This window comes from Ascaphus truei, chromosome 15 (assembly GCF_040206685.1).
Source record: "Ascaphus truei isolate aAscTru1 chromosome 15, aAscTru1.hap1, whole genome shotgun sequence".
Classification (NCBI taxonomy): domain Eukaryota; kingdom Metazoa; phylum Chordata; class Amphibia; order Anura; family Ascaphidae; genus Ascaphus; species Ascaphus truei.
The window spans coordinates 38,066,313-38,090,217 of NC_134497.1; the positions used below are offsets into that span (position 1 = coordinate 38,066,313).

A 23,905-nucleotide genomic window follows, 5' to 3' on the forward strand; every position below is an offset into this window, starting at 1 on the left:
TCCCTCTCCCTGTCTCCCTCCCTCTCCCTGTCTCCCTCCCTCTCCCTGTCTCCCCCTGTCTCCCTCTTCCTGTCTCCCTCTCTCCCTCTTCCTGTCTCCCTCCCTCTCCCTGTCTCCCCCTGTCTCCCCCTGTCTCCCTCTTCCTGTCTCCCTCTCTCCCTCTTCCTGCCTCCCTCTCTCCCTCTTCCTGTCTCCCTCTCTCCCTCTTCCTGTCTCCCTCTCTCCCTCTTCCTGTCTCCCTCTCCCTGTCTCCCTCTCTCCCTCTCCCTGTCTCCCTCTTCCTGTCTCCCTCTCCCTGTCTCCCTCTCCCTGTCTCCCTCTCCCTCCCTGTCTCCCTCCCTGTCTTATATTAACTGCCGTATACCTACACCGAAGTAACCTACCCTGCTTTCTTCCAGATCTGACTCAAGTTTCACGCGGGAGACATCGGAAGACAGGTAGGAAACACCTCCCCTCCAGTATAGTACCTTGAGGGACTGCAGATCAGGGAAGATCCCAGGCGGGATTGCTGCTTTAGAAATTGTGAAGAGGGGACATCTTGGCAATGGTTAATGGGTTCAGAATCATTCACATCACACACACACACCACCCCCACTCCCCCCATATAAGAAGGACTAATGGTAGTAAAGTATAAGTGTACTACAATAAATAAACTGTTATGTAAAAAAAAAAATGTGTCCCGGTTTTTCATTTTCAAAATCTGGTCACCCTAAGGTGGGTCTGTGTTAGGGAGCGGGGGGGGGGGGGGGGGGTCTGTGTGAGGGAGATGGGGGGGCTCTGTGTGAGGGAGATGGGGGGGCTCTGTGTGAGGGAGGAGGGGGGGCTCTGTGTGAGGGAGCAGGGGGGGGCTCTTGTTATTAACTAAATGATAAATCAGGACAATCTGCATTTCAAAGACAAAACCAGCAGCCTGTGCTGCCCCAGCCCTCTGTGAGACACAGAGAGAACAGGTATACATAGTGATGAACTGGAGGAGTATACACATCTACATGCAGCAGCAACTATCTTCCCCTAGCACAGTGCCTGGGAAATGTTACTGTCTTGTTTCTAATCTGCACAGCATGTGACACTTGATCCGTTTTGAAGTCTAAAAACTACAACTCCCATGATCCCCTTAGTGTGAGCATGCGCAGTAGGACAGAGAGCTGTGACCTGGATGTAGTCAGGGTCTCCACTTTCGGGAAAGTGAACCTGAGACTGCAGCAGAGAGGAGAGGTCAGAGCACAGCTCGCCTGCGAGAGGTAGGAAACAGCATAAATACCTATTCAATATAATCCTTTAACAAATATACTTTCACACTGTATCTTGTGCTAAAATGTCTTAAGTACCCTTTTCTGGTGTCAGGGATAGAATAACAAGACATACTCTCTACTCTTACTAGCCTTATCCCGGCCACACTATAGAAACCTGACTTTACATTTTGCACACACAAATTTTGCAGATTTATCACATAGCTGGAGCACTCTCTGAACCCCTATACCAAGTTCAGGGTCACTTGGGCATGAACTAGGCATCCCCCCTTATACTAGGGACCCCTGTACCATTCTGGGGATACCATGATCCCCTATGCCCCTATGCCCCTTTTTACTTTTCTGGTCTGTGCTGAAGCAGGGAATCCTGGCGGAAAGTCATAAGAAAGTTTCCAGGGTAGGATTTTGACTGGAGCACTGTGCTTCAATGTGTCCGAGAATCTTACCTGATTCTCGGGTACATCTTTGGGGTATCCCGTAACTCGGGGACCCCGCTACATAGCCACAATCTGAGAAGACTTTCTCTGCAAAACCCACTCTGAAACTCATAGCCTAGCAATCTCTGCTTGCTGGCACTCATGGAAAGGCAAAAACACAAATTGATGAACTGGAGGAGTATACACATCTAAATGCAGCAGCAACTATCTTTCCCTAGCACAGTGCCTGGGAAATGTTACAGTCTTGTTTATATTCTACACAGTATGTGACACTTGATCCATTTTGAAGTCTAAAAACGACAACTCCCATGATCCCTTGAGTGTGAGCATGCGCAGTAGAACACAGAGCTGTGACATGAATGTAGTCAGTGTCTCCACTTCCGGGAAAGTGAATCTGAGACTGCAGCAGAGAGGAGAGGTCAGAGCACAGCTCGCCTACGGTAATGCCGAGAGGTATGTGTAAGACACCCACCCTTTTATTAATTGCATTTGTTGGCTTATAAGGTATCAGTGACCCACTGTTGATGCCAGGGGTGTGCTGTGCGTAAATGCTCAAAACGATCATATCATTAGGATTCAGGTTTATCGTCTTGGCTGAGTTGCTTGATCCGTGCTGGTAAACAGATGGAGACAGAAACTCAGGGTGAGACTGGTACTCTGGTTGTGACAGGTAGCAGGGATGTGGATTTATCTGGGTTTCAGTGTTGGTTGACCCGTACTGGAAATGGTAGTGCTATTGAGGCTGAAGCTGATGAGCAGGTTGTGGCACATTGGAGGGGCTGTGAAGCGCTATGTACATTAATGGCGCTATATAAATAAAAAAGAGAGGTGATCTGGCACACAATCAATGAAGCACTATAGTAAGGTGGTATTTAAGGATTTTTAGCATTTTTTAGTATCAGCTCTCACCTTGACAAAGGCTGCCTGTGTGCAGCCGAAACGTTGAATTTATGCTGGATTAAATGTTCTACTTTGTGATAAAACCGTGTGCCTGGACTAATCTCTTTACACTATATAAATAAAGACATACAGATGCAGTGGCCGCTATTCGAACATTCCCCGGTAAATCATCCGGCGATACCCCGTGTGGTGAACCCGAGATGGTCAGGTGTAGACATAATGGCTCATTGGAGTAACACAGCAGGGGTCCTTGCTGTGAGTCTTACCGGGGTCTGCCTTTCTGTAATAGACGAGCAGTAAGAGGCTGAATCAGTCACTCTAACTCAGGGGGGCGCAAACTTTTTTCCCTGCCCCCCCTGCCGGCGGTCCCCTCACTCCCGCGCCCCCCCCTAACTCCCACATACCTGCGCTCCGGCGTCATGCTGTCACGTTGCCATAGCAACGTGACTTCACATGACCTTGCAGCGTCATTTTGCCGCTGCGTTGCCATGGCGACGAAGGAAGCCGCCGGAGCCAAGGTAAGTAAGGTTTACAGAGGCCCTGCAGCTCCCCCGGCACCTAATTGAAGTGCCTTCGGGAAGCGTGCGGGGCCTCTGTAAAACCCGCAGGCGATCGCGAGGGTTTTATTAAAATTCTAACATTACAGTAATGTAGCAGGGGGTCTCTGGAGCTGAGCCGCATTGATTTCAGGTCTGGGGACCTCCTACTTTTCGAGTTACAGGCCCGTTATGGGGTGCCTGTATCCCCATATTACAATCCACGTGGGATGTAAACAAAGCAGAGGATACCGGGGCCTGTATCTCGGAAAATAGGGGGTCCCCGAGGCTGAAATAAACTTTGTTCAGCTTCGGAGACCCCCTGCTACATTACTGTAATGGCCAAATTTGAATAAAACCCATGTGATCGCCTGTGAGAGGCGTGCAGTTAGTGATTGATTCAGCCAATCACTTACTGCCGGTCTATTGCAGAAATCCGGTGGGACTCACACAGCAGGGACCCCTGCTGTCTTAATCCGAGGCGCCTTTAGCCTGCCCCGGCACACTAGAGAGGGTCACGGGCATATCTCGAAATTCCATTTCGTGATTTGTTCGAATAACGGAAGCTACATCTGCACATGGATACATACCAACTCGGGAATGTCTATTATTCAATCGATATCTTTCTCCATCAGAAATTGCCATGATCAAACATACGCACCCAAGATGGGTGCAGCGACCAGCAGCCTTCTTTCTTGCTGGGACGTGGAGGAGTTCTAATAAAGCAATCATTCAAACTTAAATTGTGTATTATAGAATTCTTCCACCCTTCCTGGTTTGGAGAAGTTTTGTAGTATTTGTACTTGTCAATGATCTGCTCATAGATCTCAGACAGAGTTGCTCTCTTATCTGTCCCGACTTCAATTGCGGAATATATGATATATGCATAACTGCAATCTGGTCTTTTGCTGCAAGGAGTTTCCATCATGTCCCATACAACACTCAAAAATGAAGTTAATGTCTGACTCAGATTCTGTTACATACATACTGATTTTTAATAAAATGTGAAACACTGACATTGGATACAGTAATGACAGAACAAAGTCATTAAACAAAGACATATACAGTACACACATTTTATCTGACTACTGTGCTGTAAGACATCTACTTCAGACATTGAACTGCACTGTAAAATTCAGAGTCCTATAGGCAAAGATATTCAGTGCACCATATGCCAGACACACACTGAACTGTCAAAACACAAATAATAATTTCATCTGCCCACTGAATAAATTCATACCGAACAGGTACGGCATGCCGCGGAAACTCACTACTTGCATCATGGAGTCCTAACGGAGGACGTGTGGAGCATCCATGGAGGCTGATAGAAACAAGATGCTACATCTGTATTGATATCCATCCAATTTTGTTGTCCAAACTTTACTGTGAGGGAAGCAGCATGAAATAAATGTGAAACCCTGCTATTGCTCTCATCATCCAAGCTAATTCTCTTGCCTGGTCTGCCCCCTGAGATGTGCTTTTCCCTCCTATAACCCTGTCTCCTTTGGGAGTTCTAATGTTATGTCCCACTGCCAGCCACTATCTTCTCCTGCAGCGACATCTCCATGCTGTCCCTGATCCCAGCTCTCCTATGCAGACAGGAGAGGGAAGGAAAACACAGCCCAGATACAGTGCTGTATGTTGGCCTGGCTAAGGTCCTCAATATCTTGTGTTCTATTGGAGGACTCTGCTTCCCCTATCTATTTGACCTGTTGCTGCCTTGTCATCGTTGGCCCAGGTCACCCCTGATTTCTTGCCAATGAAATTCCATTTGTCCCAAGGGTGACTTCAAATTTCAGCTCATCCACATTTCTTAATTTTTTTTGTTCTAAGGACCTGTCAGAATGCTACCTCCTTGTTGGTTGCTGACTTAAGCCTGCTCAGATTCCCTGACTGACCTGTTTGTATTTTAGGCTTGACTGAAAACACTCATGTCTTGATTTACTCAAAGTTCTGGACCCAATGTTCCTTGATTAACCCATTACAGATCCAATATTTCTCTATGGTAAAACTCACTATAATTACTTATAACCTGGCAAGCTTCACCTTGGAGTGTCCCTTCTGGCTGAGCCCTTTGGATCTGGACTTTTCCTGATACCCTTTGCCTCTTACCCTGAAACCAACTCCCTGCCCAAAGGGTTCCCATGGATTATATCTCTGCCCAGCATCATCAAGCCCTGTAAGTGCTAGGTTCTATGTTTCCTTCTTATTTTGTTTATCTGCTTTGTATATTGGGTTGTTTGGTACTGTACTCTCTTCTATGCAACCTTTAGTTTAACAGCTCACTTGTCTAACTGATACAGTAGCTAGCTCACATCCTCCATGCAGCTACTCACCAAGGTTATTTTATTGTCATGTTTTTTGCTTAATTGTTTTACCCTCCATGTGGTGTTCTAAGAGCTTTGCAGTCTCTGAGGTTGTATATGCCCCAATGTCATAAGAAACCACAGATGCATAAAAGTCATGTAGTTCCTGGTAAGTGTGGGAGATACCCCAGTTTAAAGGCGCAAATCTCTTTGGTGGCTCCCTGTCAAGGGAAGACTCCTGTAGCGGGTAGGACCTCGATGGTCGGAACAGCGGGGAGTATGCAAGATTGTTGGGATCATAAGCAGGGTTAGGCGGCAGACAGCAAGCAGGATCGTCGTGGTCATGGGTGTCTAGGGGCCTTAGGGTGGTCCCTGCTAGGCTCCGTGGTCCCCGCGGGTGTCTGGATCATCCCCACGGTGTCTGGAGGTCCTAGTGTTGTTCCCAGAGGGGTCTGGGAGCCCTCGGGTTGTTCCCACGGGTGTCTGGGGATGCCAGAAAAACGGCAAAATACATGTTTTTATTTAGTGAATTGGGGTGATTAGGTGTTTTTGTATGTTTTAATATTGACTTTTGGGCATTAATGTATTTTGATTAGGGTGCCCATTGAGTGCTATAGTGGCTTATCATGCCAATATTATATGGGTATAATGTACCACTGTGCCACACAATTGGTACAGGGTGGGTATAGTGGGTCCGTCCGGGGTGGGTGGTTAGGCCTCCCGGGCGCGTAGCGGGGCAGGTTGGGTTAACCCCTTAATTACTATAGCGGTTATTAACCGCTAAGGTGATTAAGGGGTTTGGGGCCATTAGAATGTATTTTGCTATGTATTTTTTCTGGCAACGGAGGACAGGGACCTGCAGTAAGCTGACGAGGAGGCCCTTCAAATTGTTTTTTACATACAGGAATGGTACCATGGGGACCACCCGAGGACACCCAGACACCCAAGGGGACCACATGGGGACCCACTGGGGACATCTGCGGGAAAGAACCGGGGGCCCCACCGCTGTGGGGACCAGTGAGAACCACCCGTGGGCCCCCAAACCCCCGTGGGATCCACCCGAGGGCCCCCAGACCCCCGTGGGAACCACTCGAAGCCCCCCACACCTCTGTGAGAACCACCCGGGGACCCCCAGAGACCCGCGGGGATCACCCTTGGACCCCATTGGGGATCACCTGGAGGCCCACAGAGCCTAGCGGGGACCACCCAAAGGCCCCCAGACACCCGCTGGCCTGTGGTATTAATCATGTGTGTAAAAAAATAAATAAGGGTTTTATGTGGGGGCACAGGGTGTGGGTGGGGTATTGTAGGTGGACACTCACAGAGGTATGCAAGGGAGACTTGTTATAGTGAAATTAAATAAGGCTTTTATTGCGCCTGTTTCCTTAATATCAGGAAACCACCCAAACAGGGGTAAACAAAGCTTCTATTCACTTGGGAGTATTTCTAGTGAAATACTATGCAATCCACCACTCCCTTTAGATAAGCATGTCTCCCAGCCTCAAACATATAGCATGAAATGAACAGATATAAAAAGTCTTGTATATGAAAGTCTTATCTGTTTGTAGTGGTTTGGAGGGAAAATCTTCTCTGTCCCTGGTTGCTCCCTTTTCCTCAGGGTGTATCAACGTTCAGGTTTAGAAGTTTCCCCTGTGTCTTGAAAGCAACTCTGCTGTTTCTTCTGGCAGGGCTCAAGACAAGTTGTGAGAGTCAAGGACAATCTCTGCTCTGTCTCCAAGTTCAGCTCAGGTGTGAGCTAAGGAGTCTCACTTCCTGTCTCAAAAGACAGGTTTTTCTAAGCCATCTAATCAGGCAGGTGGTGTTTGTTAATTGACTACCAGCAGTTAACCACCACACTGCTGGATTAGAGGCACATTACCTGAACAGGGATAACTCCCCTGTTACAGGTATGTATGCATGCATGTATGTCTTTATATAGTGCCATTAGTGCAGATAGTGCTTCACAGTAGTAATACACGTGACAATCATATAAATAGCAAATAATAGAAATAACATCATGGGAATAAGTGTTAACATGTATTGTCCCCCTAATATCATATTTTCCCCTACACTATTATTTGTGTAGCTCTAAAGCTAGCTGCAGGTAACTGGATGTATGTGAAATGTGCTTATTCAACTTGACACCTAAGCTGCTTAGCATACTGGGTCCAACTTCTTACATGGCGACAGTAAGTCTGGGGTTTGGCAACCAAGTGTGAATGGCCCCTCGTGTGTACCAGGATCTGATACTCAGGGATATTCTGGCCACTTTAACACCTAGCCTCTCTGAGGCTTTTCAACTTTGGATTTCTCATAGACACAGAGGCACCAACTTAGCAGGGTGCCCTTTGAAGCCCAAAGATGAAAAGCCCTCAGCTCATGTACCCTTTACATATTTACATGTTAATACATTCCTTGCCGGGCTGGCAGGAATAGCTTCCTGCCTGTACAGTTTAAAACTTAACTCAACTACAGTTTATTTATATATATATATACTTTTTGCTTATGCCACAATTATAAACCTTATATGTATGTTTATGGTTTCTTTTTACTTAGCTGCACTCCAAAAATTAGATTGCTAGCTCACTCCTATTGCTGCAAATAACATACTCTGTGCAAACCAGGAAGCCACTTCTGCCCATGCTATGAACTACTGGCAAGTCTGGGATAGGGGGAAAAAGTGTTCTCATGGAAGGGATTGGGTGTGTATGTTAGGTATAGGACCCTTAACCCTATAAAGAGGCCTGCAGCCCAGTCCCAGAGACATTCACCTGATTTTAACAACGATTTAACAAAGTTCCAGCGTCAGCAGTTCCGGAGTGTGAGGAGTTAATAATATCGTAACCAAGGATCATCCCCCTCTTTTGGAATTCGTTAGATCTAAGGGTTCCCGAACGAACCCTGTAAGGACTGTACAAACCTTTTCCTTTTGGCAAAGATATAGGGCTGGCAAGTTGCGCCCTAGCCAGGAACTGCTACACGGATCCTTTTGCACACCCACTTGCATGCGTGCAGGGGTGCCCAGAGGCTTTGTTTCATGCCAAGGACATTTGTTTTTGTTCCCCCATCCCAGTAAGTGTTTTTTGTAAACTTATTCTTTTTATTAATAGTGTTTTTATTAATAGTGTTTTATTGAGTGTATATTGTGAAGATTTGTGTGTTTGTCTGAAAAGAAACAAATTACAATTTATTTTACTCATCTTGTGTGCTCAGTCCAGAATCCCGGTATTAATGTGTATTTAAGACCTGGTCTACTGTGACAGGCTTATAGGGGAAAACATATTAGGGGGACAATACATTTTAACCTCTTCCGTCCCAACAGGGATTAGGATTAATAGTGGTGGTGTAGGGGAAAACATGTCAGTGTGGGGAACATAGTTAACCCCTTCCATCCCAACACGATTTAAGGTTAACCAGCCGGGTATAATGCCTTTATTATTGGCCTGTTTACCCTCCCTGTAATAACAGGAGGTCATTAGTTATTTTAGTGAGGGCTGTTTCAGTGGAGTGAGCAGTGCGGAAGCCAGATTGTAGAGGAAATTGTAGCAATCGAGGGAATACAAGACGTTCAAGCAGTTTGGAGACAAAATGCAGGAGGGAGACAGGTCGATACTTAGAAAGACAGGTAGGGTCAAGCTTGCTGTTTTTGAGTAATGGTATAACTGTTGCATGCTTGAAGGAGACTGGAAAGGTACCAGAGTAGAGGGAAGAGTTAAAAATGTGTGAGCGTAGGGATTATAGGAGCAAGAGGTTTTAGGAGATGGGAGGGAATGAGATCAAGAGGGCAGGTGGTAGAGGGAGAAGAGGAGATCAGCAGTGACACATCCTCCTCCGAGACAGCGGAAAAAGAGTGAAAGAAGGCAGGAGGAGAGTCAGGCAGAAGGTGTTGTTTTATATTTACTGTTAAGTTTTAAAATGGCGTTTTTTTCTCAGTGCGCTCTCCCTGCATCTCTGAAAGGTGAATTGGCAAGTTGCCAAAAATTCTAACCAATCAGAGAGCAGGGATTTCAATAATGCCTGGAATTTTACTGCTTTAGCCTATAATTTTCCTTATCCACTTTGCCTCCTCTTTTTACTAAACTCTAAATTCACTAAAGTGCAATAGCCTCAATTGCACTTTAACAGCCACTCAAGTAAATGGCAATGAGCATGTGATCACAGCAGCTCTTTGCACCTCTCCCCTCACTCCTGTCTTCTCCTCACAGGATTGTTCAGCACCAATGCTGCCCGTATGTAACCTTACCACGGCCTGTTCAAACAATGTTCAGACAAATAGGGCTGAGGAGACAATATGAAAAAGGATGGAAGTAAAACTTCATGTGCGCTCTCACCTTTTTATTCTCCTGCTTTAATAGTATGATGCCCTCCTTCTCTAAATCAGAGACATCAAGGCCATGCCTGCCTTCCCCAGAGATGTGCTTGGCATGATACCTTCTCGTACTGACTCCTTTTAAGCTTTAAACAGCATTTCTGTATTTGATCATATGTGTTCATGACCCTGCACTTGAGCATAATGTTACACTTTTCTTACGGTTCCACTTTTTTAGTTTTCATATTCATGCCCATGCCCATTGTTACCTCATTAGACTGTGGCTCGGGGCTTTTTCTATAGTCCAGTTTCCAAATCAGTCCAGGGCATGTTATATGCTCAGGTTGCTAATGGAACACATTCCTGCTACAACACCTTGTTACATCAAACTCACTTTCTGTTTCTGTTTAGTTCCCCCCCGGAATAAAACTCACATTTGTAGCACTTGTGTCATTGTGTCGGGGATTTTTTAATTACAACAGTGTTTTTTTTTTTTTTAACTGATTATAAAGTAGTCACTGGTGTGGCCTGTGGCTCCCATTCCTTTCAAACTGTGGGTACATACAAGTGAGCCATTGTATACACATTTCTCTCCACTAACTTCTGTTCACCTCAAAAAACTGTAGAGAAGAAAGAAAAGACAAGTCACATTTTCAGCTCTTCCTTTATAAAATAGACATTACTTTGAGACCTCACTAACTGTCCCAATTTTAGGTTTGTAAATTGTGCAAAAAACAAGGAAGAACAGAACCTTGTGGCGTTGCAGAACCACAGGAAAATACTACAGAACCAGCACAGACCTCCCCCCACACACAGGGCTCCTGGTCTGGTATGGAGATGAATATGGGAAAGAGCTTGGTATCAAGGGGGTGCGCTGTCGAAAAGTAACGCGCCAGCACAAGGTAATCAGGAATATGTGTCTTGTGGGGTTTTTACATCTCTATTATCTTATTACTGATGTTAAACTGCAAATATCGATAGATCTGCATACACCATTACGGGTCAACTAGAACTTAATATCACTAAACCTGACTTGAGTCAAAGGGCCAGATACATCAAGCTGCGGTAACCAAAAATGCAGTATTACCGCCTATATAAACTTGCCTTATTATTATCGTGCAATGAATCAGCGTTGCAGTGCCAAAAATACAGCACTTTTTATTGGACCCATTAAAATCACTGGATCTGATAGAAACCAGGCATAATACCGCATTTTCAATTAAAACTGTCATACATCAAGTTTAGATATTTATCGGAACGGGATGAACAGCAGAAATTCCGCAAATATTATATCACCTACTCCAGGCTGGCGCTAGCCCTGTCTTTCCTGTATATATAATGGCCAATATACTGCTTATTATATACAGGCATACCCCGCATTAACGTACGCAATGGGACCACAGCATGTATGTAAAGCAAAAATGTACTTAAAGTGAAGCACTACCTTCTTCCCACTTATCGATGCATATACTGTACTGCAATCGTCATATACGTGCATAACTGATGTAAATAACACATGTGTAACAGGCTCTATAGTCTCCCCGCTTGCGCACTGATTCGGTACAGGTAGGGAGCCGGTATTACTGTTCAGAACGTGCTGACAGGCGCATGCGTGAGCTGCCGTTTGCCTATTGGGCGATATGTACTTACCCGCGAGTGTACTTAAAGTGAGTGTCCTTAAACCGGGGTATGCCTGTATATATATATATATATAGGGAGAAGCTTGTGGGGAGCGCAGATGTCACCATATGTGGGGAAAAAATATATATATAGTGTAGTGTGTTTAAACTGATTCAGCAATCAAATCAAAGAATCACGATTGGGAACTCACACTTTCCCAGTGAAAGATCAGCAGTGGATATGATATTGTAGACTCAGTCAGTGTGAAATGACAGGAATCAGCAGCATATTCCCTCAATGTGAAAAAAGAACACACTTGGTGCAACATTGCATGTTCCAGTTAAATATTTAGCAAGGCAATAAGTATTGCACTTACATTTAGCACTATGTGCATAGACACGTAACAAAATAGATGCGCAGCTTGTTCATGCCACCAGCCCTGCTCCTGAGGTTTTGTCGCGTCACTTCCGGTTGCGATCGATCGCAAAGATGAAATCACAGGGTGGAGGGGGAAATACTGAAAAACTTCTCAAGCTGCTGCAGGTTCAACTCAACGCGTTTCACTGGCTTGGCAGCTTAGTCAGGAGCATCCTGACGAAGCTGACAAGCCAGCGAAATGCGTTGAATTGAACCTGCAGCAGCTTGAGAAGTTTTTCAGCATCTCCCCCTCCACCCGGTGATTTAATCTTTGCGATCGATCGCAACCGGAAGAGACGCGACGGACCGACCGGAAGTGACGCGACAAAACCTCGGGAGCAGGGCTGGTGGCATGAACAAGCTGCGCATCTATTTTGTTGCGTGTCTATGCACATAGTGCTAAATGTAAGTGCAATACTTATTGCCTTGCTAAATATTTAACTGGAACATGCAATGTTGCACCAAGTGTGTTCTTTTTTCCCATTGAGGGAATATGCTGCTGATTCCTGTCATTTCACACTGACTGAGTCTACAATATCATATCCACTGCTGATCTTTCACTGGGAAAGTGTGAGTTCCCAATCGTGATTCTTTGATTTGATTGCTGAATCTGTTTAAACACACTACACTATATATATATATATATATATATATATATATATATATATAATATATATATATATATATACTGTATATATATATAAAACAAAAAGCAGCAGCCAGCACTCCAAGCAACAAATGTAAAGTCAAGGTGCATGCTCCATAGAAATCAATATAGAAACCCTGTCTTCCCATAAGGAAGACAGGGTTTCTATATATATATATATATACATATATACATATATATACATCTATGTACATATATATATATATATATATACAGTGTTCGACAAACCTATACATTTGCTCGCCCCGGGCGAGTGGATTTAAGCCCCGGGCGAGTAAATATTGGCCCAAGCAGCACACGTTTGGTACTAGGTGGCGAGTAGATTTTTTGGTGATTTGTCAACCACTGTGTGTGTGTATATATATATATTTATTTTTCCCCACATATGATGACATCTGCGCTCCCCACAAGCTTCTCCCTACAATCCATGACAGGAGGAATTGGATCTTCTCAACGGAGGGTTGAGCAGCGAAGTTCACTATTTTATTTTAATCACTTATATTTATGAGCACTTTAAAATATTTTTTTTATATAAGACTAGCTGAGAGACCCGGCGTTGCCCGTGAGTTAAATTTCCTGCTAGGAAAAGGTGGGGGGAGGGACAGTGGACAGGAGATGGGGAGGGGGGAGGGACAGTGGACAGGAGGGGACGGGGACAGTGGACAGGAGGGGACGGGGACAGTGGACAGGAGGGGACGTGGACAGGAGGGGACGGGGACAGTGGACAGGAGGGGACGGGGACAGTGGACAGGAGGGACGGGGACAGTGGACAGGAGCTCAGGCTGCCCGCCCACTGCCTGTCCGCCCCGCCGGGGAGGGAGGTGAGTGGAGCGGGAGGGAGGTGAGTGGAGCGGGAGGGAGGTGAGTGGAGCGGGAGGGAGGGAGTGGAGCGGGAGGGAGGTGAGTGGAGTGGGAGGGAGGTGGAGGGAGGTGAGTGGAGCAGGAGGGAGGTGAGTGGAGCGGAGGCAGGAGGTGAGTGGAGCACCGAGGAGGGGGGGAGGTGAGTGTGATGAGGGGGAGAGGACAGAGAGAGAGAGGTGTGTGTGTGTGTGTGTGTGTGTGTGTGTGTGTGTGTGTGTGTGTGTGTGTGTGTGTGTGTTGGACTTTGGCCCGTCACTCTGCCTCAGGCCAATGAGAGGTGTGCGGGCGCGGGCGGGCCAATGGACCAATGAGATTTCTCCTAGGGACACTGGAGATGCAGACAAGCATACAGTGCTTTCACTAATATAGTATAAGATTTATCACTCACAGTTTATTGCACCTCTATTAGAAGCGCCTCACATTCTCTTTTTTACACTTATTATATACATAGGCAAGATAAGCTAAACCAACATAGAATAGATGATAAAATAGTTATTAATATACATTACAGTACATATTAACCCCTTAGTAATCCACGGGTCAACTAAAATAAACAAAAAGATACCGGCGCCTACTGAGTCCAAAATAGATGGAAGTCCAGTTGAAATAATCCCAATCCCAAGATGATCTACAGTCACTAAATCCTTAGGTGCTCCGTTAGGACTTCATGCAGGGGAAGTGGAACATGGAATGAAAGAAGAGAGAAATTTAGTGCAACACAGCTATACAGATTACACAGACATATAAATTCAAACTGGCTGCCACATGGGGACAAGACAAACAGACACAACTAGACAAACAACATTAAAGCAAAGCTAATGATAAAAGTTAATTTATTAATAACTAAAAAATGATAAGATAGGACAAGATGCTGATGTGCCGCTCCGGTGGGTTAAAATCTAGATAACACTCACAGGACCGCAGATGTAAAATCGCATTAGACCAATGTGAGCTGGTAACCACGTGTAGGGGGTTCGCAGGATATTCAGGATGCCGTGCACTCCTTCCGTTTCTCCTTGCTGGCAATGACCGGAAGTGACGTCTCCGTCGTGCCGAACCGGAAATGATGTCGCCGGATATGACGTCACGAACTGGCAATCTCCAGTGAAGCCTCAGGACAACGGCAATCCGCACCTCCCTTGCCCCTCTCTCGCTCAACCAAGGCACTCAGCGATTGTACTGCTTGTAGTACTATTCAGCAAATATGTCCAAAATAGAAATAAAATAGCCCTACGCGTTTCATGTGTCTAAACACACTTCCCACGGGTCAACTAGTCATCGGTTTCCATGACTAGCTGACCACAGAGGGGATAATATACACATTACACTACCTTACCCCCCTTTGCCACCTTAGTGGCTAGTAAAGCATGGTTAGTTCTTGGTTTGTCCCACAGGCATAAACAAAACACTACGGCTCAGATACATCAAATTCTGTTTAAGTGCAATTAATATCACACCCTGGGAAATGATAAACTAACGGGTGTTATTACCGCAATTTTAATGTGGTATATATCAAGATTGTGGTAATTTACTGGGTGCGATATTTAGGCCAATCTCGCGATATGGGAATTAACACGACCATTAATAATGTGTTACATACCGCATTGGGTTAATATTTCTGTCATAGGGTTCTGTAATGTCTATTATTACAGAAACCTATGATCAAAATAACATTAACCCGTTTCATGCCTGTGGTTACCAAGGTATATCAGAGGCAACATTACCTAACCCTGTTTACCCCGATAGTGTCCAGTAAAGCATTGCCATTCTAGTTGCTAAGGTAATTAAAGGGTTAACCCCTCTCACCTCCACCCCCCCATGTGAAGCCTAACCACCCTCCCCGGGGCAACTACCGCCATTACCCACATCGCCCTACCTCCACCCCCGTTCTAGACTAGTACCCAATATCCTATACATACATACACATCATTGTGTTTAATAAAATGCAATGTTTGTATGGGGAGAATCAGTAACACAAGTACAGACACCTTGTTCCCTAAAAAAAACCTGGAAACAATTGTATTAAAAAATTAACACAGGAGACTTCCGGTATGGCGCCCAGACAGTGTGAACCACTCATATGGACAAAAGTGAAGTCCAGTACAGCAAAATGTTTAAAAATGTTGTTAATATCGACTTCTATCTATCAAAGGATTTGTAAAGATTTCTGCCACTTTAATTGGTGTTTTGCAGCTAGTGAGATTTCCTTTTAAATCGTTAAATATTATGATCCACTTTGAATGTTGTATGATCCACTATATCTACTCTCCCGGCCCTCATGCTGCACATGTTGTGCTGAACCCTTCATTTTTACAATGTACATCTACAGTTTACTTTCATCCTGAACTTTTTGTGCCAACTTACCTCTCCTGCATGACCTTTTGTAAGACAGTTTGTGTAACAGTGACTTTTTTTGTCTCATCTAGTACAAAGCCAAGCACCAATAATCCACCCATGCCAACACTACAAGGTTGCTTTTAGCAGTCAGGATTACCTCCTCAAACATCTGAAGTTCAAACATCCAGCTGAGTATATGGAAAAGATGAGGACAGAACAATCTTGCAACATTCCAATAAATATGACAGAAAATTCATCTTTCAACCATTCAAGGCAATTAATAAACAATGTAACTGCTTCTCATTCCAAAATATATATATTATCAGCTAACACAGGAAAAGATCTTGGAGTAAGTGGGAAGAGTCTGATTTGGTTATCAGACCAGAACTTACAGAAGAGGGCACAGACAGGGGAGAGACCGCATGTATGTGGGGAATGTGGGAATGGATTTAGTGACTTATCCAGCCTGAACACACACAAGAGGACACACACAGGGGAGAGACCATATGTATGTGGGGAATGTGGGAAGGGATTTAGTCAGTTATCCCACCTTAACAGACACAAGAGAACACACACAGGGGAGAGACCACATGTATGTGGGGAATGTGGGAAGGGATTTAGTGACTTATCCAGCCTGAACACACACAAGAGGACACACACAGGGGAGAGACCATATGTATGTGGGGAATGTGGGAAGGGATTTAGTGACTTGTCCAGCCTGGACAAACACAAGAGGACACACACAGGGGAGAGACCACATGTATGTGGGGAATGTGGGAAGGGATTTAGTGAATCATCCACCCTGATCAGACACAAGAGGACACACACAGGGGAGAGACCGCATGTATGTGGGGAATGTGGGAAGCGATTTAGTCAGATTTCCAGCCTGAACATACACATGATGACACACACAGGGGAGAGACCGCATATATGTGGGGAATGTGGGAAGGGATTTAGTGTGTTATGCAACCTTAACAAACACAAGGGAACACACACAGGGGAGAGACCGCATGTATGTGGGGAATGTGGGAATGGATTTAGTGACTTATCCAGCCTGAACACACACCAGAGGACACACACAGGGGAGAGACCGCATTTTTGTGGGGAATGTGGGAAGGGATTTCGTTTGTCATCCACACTGAGGGCACACAAGAGGACACACACAGGGGAGAGGCCGCATGTATGTGGGGAATGTGGGAAGGGATTTAGTCGGTCATTCTGCCTGAAGACACACATGAGGACACACACAGGGGAGAGACCGCATCTATGTGGGGAATGTGGGAAGGGATTTAGTCGGTTATCCATCCTGAACATGCACAAGAGGACACACACAGGGGAGAGACCGCATGTATGTGGGGAATGTGGGAAGGGATTTAGTCAGTTATCCAGCCTTAACAGACACAGGAGGAGACACATGGGAGAGACCACATGTATGTGGGGAATGTGGAAGGGATTTAGTCTGTTATCCAGCCTTAACACACAAGAGGACGCACAGGGGAGAGACCTTTCTCTAAAGCCAGGCATGTTTACGGGTAATCTGTGACTAAGACGCTCACGTTTAAGTGCACATGTGTATCTGTGTTACGCTAAATCACAATGAAAGGTGACTTTAGTTTATGGTGCATAAAACGAGCATTTTAAAAGTATATAAAAGTTATAACTTTTTAAATGCAGGTTATTTGTATTATTCTTATTGTAGTTTTATTTAAAGAAAATGTTTTTTCTTAATTATTTATATTTCCATGCTGTTGGTTCTAATATAATGTGCATTGTCCATTATGCTGAAGCTCTCTATAGCCTCACTTAACTGTGAATTGGAATAGTTTTGCCACGACCATTTGACCGCCGGTTTAGGCGCAGACGAACTCTCCGCCACCAGCCGCATCTAATGTAAGTTTTATTACCGTTTTGGGTAGGGAGGTAATTTAAGGGGGTTCAGGATAGGCGGTTTTAGGGTAAGGGCTTAAGTTGTGTGGTTGGGGGTCTTAGGATATAGGTGATTTAGGGTAGGGTGTTTAGGCACTTACCTTAGTATCGAAATGGCCAGCGGTGGGATGAGTCGCGGCAAAATGTCCTGTGAATACTAAGATGGAGGACAGGGACACAGACTGGCGTCCTCAGTGAGTGACATTAATGCAGCCGCCTTTACATACTGTATGTCATGTTCCTTTAATATCTCTAGAGTAGGAGCAAGGGCTGACCATCTATTTCACAGGTTACAAGTTGAAATGAAAATGCACCTGAGGGGGTTAAGTGTCCCATTATTAATGACATATCCCTTTGCAGTAATGATGTAACAAGTGGTTCCACCTCACCCAGGGACCTTTCCCCACTGATGGTTACACTTGCACACCTCTATGGCAGAGATTCCTGTTACACATGCGCTGGTGTTACCTTCCCACAAGCACATTGCCAGGCGAGGTGTTCATTTGGGAATCTGAGGCCAAAATCTATGGTTGTGGTCCAGGAGAGACACACCCAACTTTATTTTGTATTGGTAACAAACCCAGAATAAAAAGCATTTAGCTGAGGGGCGCACAGGACTGTGGGGGTGGGGGGGGATGGAGGGGCACAGGACTGGGGGGGTCACGGGACTGGTAGCCCCTTGTTTACCTCTCGGATTTGATTTGGGGCTAGTTCTGTTTTGGCTGGAAAGTGAGCTTTGTGTTACCAGGCAGATGTGGATGAGAACAAAAAACTGATCACGCTCGCTCTATACTGTAAGGGTGCTACCTAAGGATAATAGCTTCCTAAGCAGCTGCTATGGTGGAAAGGAGAAAGGATTATCCTTTTGGTGGGTACACTCCTATGTCAATCCCAGCGGGGGGTTAAGTATACTCAGTCTGTTGTCAAAAACTTGTTGGTACACATGCCCATGTATCTCTCAGAGAAAAACCACACTTGGTGGAAATATTTGACATTGGAAGATGGAGAAAAGGAGAGATGGAGACCGCACAGCCTAATGTGATGCCAAACCACACATAGTGGTGCTAGGGACTAAGGGGAAAGGAACACATAAAGAGGGAGAATCCCTGTGAACAAGCACTCTTCCAGTGACATATATATATACCATATATACAGTGGTTCACATTCCCTCCTCAGGGTTTGGGATTTAAGAGTGTAGTACATTCTGACCTGTGGTAGTTACCAATGTCTGCCCCTGGTCTATAGTAGACAGGAACACTAATCAGTGCCATTTACACGTGGCATTTGTATCTCGGTTCTATTTACACTTGGCACAGGATGGGTAGTATCTCTCGCATCTAATAGGTTTTAACTTTTTTGTTTTTCCTTTCTACATTAAACAATTTATTATTTTATTTCATTGGAGGAAGAGTGCTTGTTCACAGTGATTCTTTCTCTTTATGTGAAATGTGAAAAATCTACCCCAGGTGGGTAAATGGGTGTGGAGGAAAAAAACTAAGGTGCTCTCTCTAGACCAAGGGTAAGTATGGGTAATATTGCTGTGATGTGTTACCCTTACATGCACATATAGTCTAGTGCGGTTTAATAAAGTCCAATGTCCTCTGCTCAAACCCAATAGGATCTTTCCAGGATCCTCATAGACGTGGGTGAAGAAAAGTTAGGGAGCGCAGAGTCAAATATATGAAAATGAAATGGATGGGAAGGAGAAAGGTATAAATATACACACTATCTACCGATCAGTCCAAGTGTGTAATAATATACACAAGTATGTAGGATGGAGATGGAGGGGAAATATAATCTATTTACTCACACGGCCCGGTGTGAGCATGGGAATCCTGATTGGTATCTGTAGATGTTATCTCTCAGGGTTTCCTCTATTCCTGGATCTGCAGCTTGAATCGTCAATGTGAGATTTTCACAGCGCGCCTCTGGACACGACCTCCCTCTGCTGCGCGGCTCTAATCTTCTATTTTACTGGCTACGTGAGGGGTCTGACGCGGTTTCACATAGTGGCTCAGCTGATTTGGAGACTGCTATATTAACTCTTATTAAGCATACAGCGCTGACAGCTAAGACAGAGGGTCCGTTTAACTAGGATCACCTGCCCATGTACCATATCGTATACAGACAGTTTGACTCCCATTACAGCTAAACCTCTTGCTTTCACTTTAGAGCTCTATTCTCTGTATATGAGTGATCACCGCTCGATGTGTTAAGTAATTCTAGATCTCTTTTGGGCGACCAGGACTGTTACATATGTCAAGTCAGTTCCCATCCCCTGCTATCAAGTCCAATGATCTGGCAATTGATTTCTGGATCCAGTTAACCATTATATATGACTCACAAAAATATATAGAGCAAATCCTAAATTCCTCTACCTTAGTTAGAGATACTTAGTGGCAATTCTGGGTTAATAAAGCTCTCAATGTCATTAATTGGTCACAGATAGCTGTGTCTAGCTGCTACCAAGTGGCAATATCAATGTTTGTTAATGGGTTCCCAGAACCAGATGGCACTATTTAACTCCTAGCTATATACTGATTATGCCGCTATTTCCTCTGCCCAGCTGTAGGGAGCCTGATACTACATGGCAAACTATTACTGAACAGCTCATATTGTGACTAATTAGTCAAAACTAGCAGGGATTAGAAACTATTAGTTGCTTTAGGATTTACCAATTTGCAATATCAATATATTAATCGGTTAAACTATTGGGTTCTTGACAGCCGCACACTCTCCTAAGACCCTTATTTCATTTTATCTATTTATTTTAATGTATGAGTTATTAATTCACCTTTGATGTATTAAAGTTATATTTCAAAAGTATCTTTGCTTGCACACCCATCTACCCACCTTGGGTAGATTTTTGTCTCTAACATAGTCTGTATCAATCTTCAAATTTCACCTATTTCCACCAGATGTGGGACAGGTGACAGGTGATTGGCTGAGGAGCAAGTGGTGGGCAGAGTGCTGTGATTGGACAGGCCAGAGGAAATTTTTTTTTTTCCACTGGCTTCATTTATACTTTTGCAGATATATATAGGAATATCTTCTAGCATAGGTGTGTTCTTTAGGTGTTAAGTCATTACAGGTATATATATTAATTGAAATTACGGTAACTTTGGGTTTATATATTTTGTTAATAACATTTGTCTTATTTTTTCCATCAATTTTGAGTGCTTTATATAAGAACTTCTTTTTCTTTCTATGTGTTTTTAATATTTTGGGCCTTTAGCACCACCAGAGGGTATTTTGTATCCCTTATTTCTGGTTTTTGTTATTTGAGACTTTTAGAATTGATTGGACTGCCGCACTATTTGTGTGTTTGTTATATATTTGGACTGTTTGAGCTGGCACTAAGAAAAGACTGCTACCTTTCCACAAAATAGTCAACCTATTTTTACCCTATTTATAACTAATTTTACCTATTGCGCATTTACATTCCGGGCAACACCGGGTATTTCAGCTAATACCAAAGATGATCAAAGAAGACCCAAACGAAGAATCCTCCACTAGATTGCACTCTATGTTAATAAATGTTGTGTCTTTGGACAGATTGTCTCACCAGTTTCACTTGCTTTACAAATGACTACTCATAGTTACCAGATCAGCTACCCAGATTAAAAATAAAAAACAAAACTTTATTACATCCTTAAATTGTGACTCTGTGCAATTATTTACAGTGTGTATTGTTTAGAAGAATCCCTGTTGGAGTGAAGTAGAGAATAATCATACAGTTTTGGAGACTTGTAATCACATTTAATATGTATGTCTTCCTATAACATATAATATGTTTAAACATATATGTGTAGCCAGGGTCCCTCCGGTTCCCCTGTCTGCCGGTTTCTTTCCCCCTTGCGTGTGTGCTGCTGCGGGGGCGAGCGCTTTCCCGGGGGCTCCCGGTGGCAGCTGCGGCAGGACGCCGCCATGTTTAATGTGTTCGCGCATGTGCGGAGGCTTGTGCGTAAGCAGAGCAGTCGCGGTGGCCATGTTGAGGTTGGCACGGGAGTTCACGCCTGTGCAGTGCAATGCACAGAGGTTGGCAAGGGTTGTGGTGGCCATTACATGTGTGCAGGAGCTCTTGGAAGTTGCGCATGCTCAGTTAAGAGTAACGGCGGCCATTACAGCTTCAGACAAGCGCAGTAGAGATCGCGCACACGCGGCGCTAATAGAGAAGAGGTCCTGAGTGGACTACGATTCCCAGAAGCCTCTGGGGACTGCCCTTTCACCCCTATCACCTGCTGCATTGAAGCCAATAGGGTTTACAGATTCTCCTGCAGCAAAGAAGATACAATGTTGTGTGCAGACGGAGTGTCAGTAAGAAGCTGGGACACAGAGAGGGGAGGGTGTACTGTACTTGTGCAGGAAGGAAAGTAGCCTTCTGCACTAGGCCAGAAGTCTCCCTCAGGCCCCAGGTAGGCCCTACTCACCTCAGCTTGTGGTTTGCTGCAGGGACTCTCCTTAGGATAGGGACAGGGTCCTGTAGAACCAGCATAGTGAGGGTTACAGCCAGGAAGTGTTACATCCTGGCCCTTGGAAGTAAGAGTGAATCATTCTCTGCATCTGCAGAGATAAGAGACTTTCCAAAGGTGGATCACTCCATGCGGGAGTCACCCACCGCCAGGCAGAGTTGCAGGACGTCACAGAGGAGATCACAGAGCGGCGGATCCTTTGTGAAGAATCTGCAGCCTCAGGTGCTGGAGCACTGGGGCAGGTATCGTAGTTATCGTGCACCAACATACCGGTACATCAGGCGCTGATCCCGCCTACAGGTTCTGGGTCTGTTAAGTGGACTCGTGGGACTCTGGGTACATGGTGTTGGGGAAGGTATAAGGTGTGGGGGTTAAGGCACTGTGAGAAGATGGGTAGTTGTGCCTGTGAGTGTCATAGAAGGACACTGTCACTATTATTATTGTTGTGTATTGTCAGTGTTCGACAAATCACCCAAAAATCTACTCACCCAACCAAAAAATCTACTCGCCACCTAGTCCCGCCCCCAACCCCGCTTTAAAATAAAATATATAAATAAACTACATTTAATAAATTCCTAGCCAGAACAACATTCGTTTTTGACATAAATGAATTTATTGTATTACATTATACTACAATTAGTCCTTGTTACGTGTGTGTGTGTATGTGTGTGTAAATGTTGGATCTAGAAATAAAAGCCAGGTGTGAATGACTAGTTTCCTGAACCTCTTAACCAGTGTCTGGATGTCCCCGCTTCACAATATCTAAAGCAGCAATCTCGCCTGGGATCTTACCTGATCTGCAGTCCCTCAATGTCCAGGTACCTCATTCCTGCAATGTTTTACATTGGAGGGGGGGTGTTCCCTACCTGTCTTCTGGGTTAGGGGGGTTCCGATGTCCTCCGTGTGAAGCTTGAGTCAGATCTGGAAGAAAGCAGTATAGGTTATTGCGGCGTAGTATAGGGCTGTTAAGATATATAGGGTAAATAAGAGATCCAGAGTGTGAGAGAGAGAGACACAGACAGACACAGAGAGAGAGACACAGAGAGAGAGACAGACACACAGAGAGAGACAGAGAGAGAGGGAGGGGGAGAGGGAGGGGGAGAGAGGGAGGGGTAGAGAGAGACACACACACACACAGAGAGACACACAGAGAGACACACACACACACACAAAGAGACACACACACACACACACACGGAGAGAGACACACACAGAGAGAGAGAGAGAGATGAGAGAAAGAGAGAGATGAGAGAAAGAGAGAGATATGAGACACACAGAGAAAGAGAGACACACAGAGAAAGAGAGACACACAGAGAAAGAGAGACACACAGAGAAAGAGAGACACACAGAGAAAGAGAGACACACAGAGAAAGAGAGACACACAGAGAAAGAGACACAGAGAAAGAGAGACACAGAACGAGAGAGACACAGAGAGACACAGAGAGATAGAGAGAACACACACAGAGAGAATGAGAGACAGACAGAGAGGGCGGCAGAGAGAGGGCGACAGGGAAAGGGCGACAGGGAGAGGGTGACACAGGGAGAGGGCGACAGGGAAAGGGTGAGGGCGACAGGGAGAGGGTGACACAGGGAGAGGGCGACAGGGAAAGGGAGAGGGTGACACCGGGAGAGGGTGACACCGGGAGAGGGTGACACCGGGAGAGGGTGACACAGGGAGAGGGTGACACACACAAACACTCACAGACACACACAAACACTCACAGACACACACAAACACTCACAGACACACTCAAACACTCACAGACACACACTCACAGACACATACACTCACAGACACATACACACTCAAACACTCACAGACACACTCACAGACTCAAACACACTAACAGACACACAGACATACAAA

At 45.0% G+C, this 23,905-nt stretch overlaps 1 protein-coding gene across 5 annotated transcripts in view; it reads left to right on the forward strand.

The window, feature by feature from the left end:
- The first annotated feature begins 1,136 nt into the window (after window positions 1-1,136).
- LOC142466820 (uncharacterized) overlaps window positions 1,137-23,905 on the forward strand; it is a 186,684-nt gene continuing 163,915 nt past the window's right edge. Inside the window, exons 1-4 of one of the 5 annotated variants that reach the window (XM_075572295.1) lie at window positions 1,142-1,241; window positions 1,951-2,140; window positions 10,453-10,640; window positions 15,730-18,182. In XM_075572295.1, the coding sequence (XP_075428410.1) occupies window positions 15,837-17,183 (1,347 nt within the window). In that variant the 5' untranslated portion in view covers window positions 1,142-1,241; window positions 1,951-2,140; window positions 10,453-10,640; window positions 15,730-15,836 and the 3' untranslated portion in view covers window positions 17,184-18,182. Of the gene's footprint in view, window positions 1,242-1,950; window positions 2,141-10,452; window positions 10,641-15,729; window positions 18,183-23,905 lie in introns of those variants that run through there. The other 4 variants (XM_075572293.1, XM_075572292.1, XM_075572296.1 and 1 more) reach the window with 4 other exon arrangements.